We start from the raw sequence: 5,305 nt of genomic DNA, 5'->3' as shown, positions 1-5,305 counted from the left end.
CGGCGACGAGATGTACGCGAGCCAGGGGCAGCTTCTTGTCCTTGCCTTCGTCACCGCCAAGGTGTTCGAGTGACTGTCGCAGCGGCACTGGTTCTTCCGCCTGCAGCAGGTCGAGACACGCACCACCCCAAGAATCTGCCCAATGAGCAACTACGCAGGAATTTTGGTCCGAGATAAAATATTATAGAATCATGACTGCAAATTTGTAATTGATAGCATCTATTTCTAGATGGATAGAAAATAGGAATAAGAGATGTTGCACTGTAGAATTGTGATATTTAAAAAATTTGCCTTATTGGACCCCCTAATTTCAATTCTAGATCCGCCACTGATACGCGCAAGCTCAGCGCTCGTCGACGTCGTGTACTTAGAGGAGCCTCGTGCTTTCCAGCTAGTCGAGGCGGAGCCGAACCAGGAGATGATTAACCCTCACTTGGAAAAAAAATAGAAGGATAAAATAGTTTAAATATATGTTAAATACAAGAAGAAATATTAGAATAGAGAGAAAATATACCTGATCACATATTTGGAGATTATTTTTGCGAAGTTGATGCTAAAAATGGCAAACTGCGAAACCAAGTTTGTAGTGCGGAACTATGTTTCTCGGTCTCCGCGGCCTCCACTCTCCACTGTCCAGCTCCAGTGCGGGAGAACCTAGGGTTTCGAAAATTCCCCAATCCTCGCTCGATTTCGCCTCCTCGGCGCCGCCCAGCGCCGGCGCCGTCGATCCCAGCCATCTCCGGCGGCCGGTAAGCTCCATTCGCCTCCACGTCGCCGCAAATTTCTCTCTATCGCGCGCGCATCCCCTCACGTCCCATCTCGATTCCCCCCGCTTTCGTTTCGCAGATTGCTTTCGATTGCTATGGACTGCCCCAATAGGAGCGCAGGCGCGAGCGCGGTGGGCGCCCTCCCCGATGGCCCCCTGGTGGAGATCCTCTCCCGCGTCCCCGCCAAGTCCGTCTGCCGGTTCAAGTGCGTGTCCGACGCCTGGCGCGAGCTCATCGACGACCCCCACCACAGGAAGAAGCTCCCCAGGCGATGCAGGGACTCTTCTGCGTGACGTACGGGACTCCCAGTTTCAGTTCCGCCCCCATGACAGCGAGGCTCGTGAATCTGGACATCGACCCAAGCTTCTCCTTCCTGACGAAGCTGCCTGGGATCCAGATCCTTATCTTACTGGATTCATGCAAGGGGCTTGTCCTCTTTGGGCACCGTCAGGAGCAGTACTCTGGCACATTCTCCTTGGGCTATATCGTGTGCAACCCGACCACACGGCAATGGGAAGCTGTGCCCGCTTGCACCTCGGCTGCACCGTTAACTTACACCTATTTGGCTTTCGATCCGGCTGTATCCTCTCACTTCCACTTGGCCAGTTCCAGGTGGAGGACATTACCGGGCAGTTGGTTTCTGTGCATGCTTACTCCTCTGAGTGCCACACGTGGGTGATGAGAGGGACTGGATCTTTTCTTATTTTGGTCAATCCCAAGGCCGCCTGCACTACATGACTCAAGAAATATTAGATACCAATGAAGGGAAGTACAAATTGTCCATATGGGTTCTTCAGGATTATGATACACAAGAATGGGTGTTGAAGGACAGTGAACACTCATGAGGTCTTTGGTGAACATAGTTGCACAGGCATGTCAGAGTTTGAGGTGGTTGACATTCATCAAGATTGCAATGTGGTTTTCTTTAATCACCCTTTGGAGCATAAGTTGGTAGCATACGACACCGTAAGAAAAGGAGCGTTATTGCTACTTTCGGAAATCAAAGGGAGCTGGAAAGTACTGGGCGTTGTGTTCCCTATTTCTCAGAATCACCAGCCCTCACAAATAAGCAATGAAAGTGTGATCTAAGTATGGAGCAACTAGCAGTTAAATCTAGTAGACTTAGGAAGTGTGTGATCTCTTCACTCTTGGACATGGCTATGGGTACTTGAAAATAAGACTGTTGTGGGCTAGTTATTGGGACATGCAGCAGACATGAGATCGTCTAAGTATGGTCTAAGCTACCAACTGGGTACATCTAGAGGAAGTAGGTGATATATTTCACTGGTGCTTGTCATGTCTGTTGTTCAAGTAAGACATCAAGCCTGTTGACACATGTTAAGCTAGCTTTATATCTAGTTATCTCGATGAATGCTGTTGCTCGACCTGCAATGCTTTCTGTTAGAGTTAAATGTGTGAAATGCTACCTTTGTGTTTCCAGAATTATAGAACTCCTTGTATAATGGGCTCTTTTTCCTTGCCTTGACTGGTGAATGATTGCTACCTGTGATTTTAATTTTTTTTGTTTCCTTCAGTACCACGTGTGTTTATCTAGACTGAAAGACTGCACGTTCGAGATCTTGCTGGCAATGCATGGTAACAGAGTTTACAATTGAAAAGCTCACCGCATTAACCTCAAAAGTAAAAACTATCTGTTGATGTTAATTACATGAGCGAGCAGAGCTTGTTTAATATAATGCGTGATTGTGTCTATGGTACGAGTTGGTTCTATGAAAAATGACTGTCCTGTGTCCTGTTTAGTTATATGTCTGTTCCATATCGCTGCAGACATGAGAACTCCAATGCGCTTTAACTGAGACCCAAATTTAGTAGAAATAATATAGCAGAAGAAAATGTTATGGCATTCATATTTTCTGCTTCCCGATTTCAGAAGATGATATCTTGCAAGTAATAACAGTGATGGGAGTTGGTGTTGAACTGGATGTGACAGATGGCGTTGCAGCGCCGTTGTGATTCTTCATTCTTGCATCAAATTCTGAAATGAATCAGAATATTTAGATTCACAGCGTTGCCAAATGCTACAAGCTTCCTATATTTGTCGTTAAGGTCACTGCAAACCCATTCGTTTTGTTTGCACTGTCACGTTTACCACCTCTGCAGGTTCCTATTACGCACAAAATGTCATAGAGCCTCTACGCATATATAATTCCCACATGGAAATACTCAATAATGCAACAATTATTGAAAGCGATGCGTACCTACAAGGAAAAAACCATTGTACCAAGAATTCCATCTCTCTTTTGAAGAAGTACAAGTTCTATCTGATTGGAACCGATGGATTCAGGTAGAAAAAAAAGAGTGCCAAAGATTCCCCCTTGCCCTGGCCGCCACATTTTTCATCCGATGACAAAGTTTCTTTATCCGCCAATCACCACTAATCGCTAATTCAACGTTACACAAGTTCGTCCCTTTAAGTAGGGGTGACGCTATGTTAATGTTACCTGCTGTATTGGCACCAAGTAAGAATTTTTTACCACTAGCTAGATTTAAATTCACCATTTACTGCTGCAAACATTTGCACACTTCTTAAGATGTGCAACATAGTAAATCGAGGGCTATCTTCACCTCTACCTTTAAACATGCCATATCTCATGGATCCTTAACTAAACTTTAGCAAACCCTACTCAAAAAGCATCTTTAGAGACAAAGTAAGCATAGACCGCGTACCTGATCACACAGTGAGCCACATCTAAAAGAAAGTGTATTTATACAAAAATGGAATCATGTAATTTTCTCTCAGCAAAAAGAAAAAAAGCCATCTACTGTTTCCAATTTTCCATGATCACCAAGCCTCTTTCCTCCCGAACTCCCAGTTCGTGCCCTGCCCGAGAGTTGCTAGGGTTTCCCGATAAATTCCCCCCAGATCTACGGCCGATCCCGCTTCCTGTTGGTCGTCCTCGCCTCGTCGGGGGTAGCCGCTCGGCAACATCGGTCGCATGGCTTATCGTGCAGCGGAGCAAGGGGCGATTCAACCACCACCGGCTAGCGCCGCCGCCGTCGATCCCGTCCATCCTCGGCTGCCGGTACGATTCCCTCGCCTCCCCGCCGTCGCAATTCTTTCTCGTGTGCTGCCCGTCCCCCCTCACCTCACCAGCCTCCGCATCGCAGCTTGCGGCGCTTCCCTCTTCTCCTACCGCCGGCGTCGACGGCGCCATGGAGAACGGCCTCCCCGACGACCCCCTCGTGGATGTCCTCTCGCGCCTCCCCGCCAGGTCCCTCTGCCGGTTCAAGTGCGTCTCCAAACCCTGGCGCGACCTCATCGGCGACCGCCTCCGCTGCAGCAAGTTCCCCCAAACCCTACAGGGGTTCATCTACGGCGACGGCGAGGCCCACGCCGGCGAGAACTATGGGCATTTCATCAACCCGCTGGGGAAACCTGTGCCTCTCATCGACCCTTCGTTCACTTTCCTGACGAAGCTTCCTGGGGTTGAGAAGATCGTCCTCCTGGGTTCGTGCAAGGGGCTCCTACTCTTTGGGCACAGACGGGGTTCAGACATATATGACTCACTGGGCTACATTGTGTGCAACCCCGCCACCGAGCAATGGGTGGCCGTGCCCAGCTCCGGCTGGTCCCCGTGGCCAGACAGCGAGGCTGAAGAGGATGAAGATTACTATACAGAAGAAGATGTGCTCACACACTTGATTTTCGATCCAGCTGTCTCCCCGCACTTTCAGTTGGTCCAGCTGTGGCAGGAAAGTTATAGGGACTTGGCAGGGGTGCACACATACTCGTCTGAAACTGGGGTATGGAGGTCAACTAAGAGAAGTGATTGGGAACAGTGGGGCTTGGATGGAGTCATAAGCACCGCTGCCGGATGCCCCTTAAATGGCATGCTACACTTGAAAGTCGACGACATTTATGAACGCCGGAGCATCATAGTTGCGGTTGACGGGGAAGGGAAGACATCCAGGGTCATCCGCTGGATAGAAAAGCGTGGTTTTCCTGATTTTGTTGGTCAGTCTCATGAGCACCTGTATTGCATTAGTGGGGACATTGATGACTCTGATATGATAACTGAACTGTCTATTTGGGTTCTTGAGGACTACCATACAGAAGAATGGGTTCTGAAGCACAGTGTGAGCATTTTGCAGCTGTTTGGGAAAATGAGTTGCCGATTTGACTCCTACGAAGTGGTCACCATTCATCCTGATCGTAATTTGGTCTTCTTTGTTGAGTATGGGGACTGCAAACTGATATCGTATGACATGGATAGTAAGGAGGTGTGTGATATCTGCACTCTCGGACGTGGCTATGGGTGTATCACTCCATATTTTCCCTACTTCTCGGGTTTGTCGGTGCTTGGAAATAAGCACTGAAATTGTTTCGTTAGTTTACTCCTTGTATTAGGACCTTCAGCATCAGTTAGATCTTCCAAGAATAGAGTAGCTAGCAGCATGGTGTAACTCTATTAGAATCTAATAGCTGATGCATTTTGCTGGTGCTTGGATCTGGCATGGTTCAATGCTTATGGCTATCCAGTTAATACTGCAATGCCAGTTGAGACATCTGTACGTAA

General features: G+C 48.0%; 1 protein-coding gene and 1 pseudogene across 1 annotated transcript; both read left to right on the top strand.

Moving 5' to 3' along the window:
- Nucleotides 1-625: 625 nt before the first annotated feature.
- LOC112879810 lies at nucleotides 626-2,272 on the top strand (annotated as a pseudogene).
- A 1,318-nt stretch (nucleotides 2,273-3,590) lies between these two features.
- LOC112881837 lies at nucleotides 3,591-5,305 on the top strand. The gene is made up of 2 exons (XM_025946722.1): nucleotides 3,591-3,811; nucleotides 3,897-5,305. Exons 1-2 carry the CDS (start codon nucleotides 3,725-3,727, stop codon nucleotides 5,103-5,105), a joined length of 1,296 nt encoding a protein of 431 aa, XP_025802507.1. The 5' UTR covers nucleotides 3,591-3,724; the 3' UTR covers nucleotides 5,106-5,305.

This window comes from Panicum hallii, chromosome 2 (assembly GCF_002211085.1).
Source record: "Panicum hallii strain FIL2 chromosome 2, PHallii_v3.1, whole genome shotgun sequence".
Lineage (NCBI taxonomy): Eukaryota > Viridiplantae > Streptophyta > Magnoliopsida > Poales > Poaceae > Panicum > Panicum hallii.
The sequence above is the reverse complement of the archived record's forward strand: the minus strand, read 5'-3'. Positions and strand labels throughout refer to the sequence as shown.

What these genes read in the sequence shown, in the direction of transcription:
- LOC112881837 (XM_025946722.1), top strand. Translation starts at nt 3,725, where the DNA reads ATGGCTTATCGTGCAGCGGAGCAAGGGGCGATTCAACCACCACCGGCT. An exon ending in CCGTCCATCCTCGGCTGCCG is followed by an intron (nt 3,812 to 3,896) that starts GTACGATTCCCT and finishes TCCGCATCGCAG; the next exon opens with CTTGCGGCGCTTCCCTCTTC.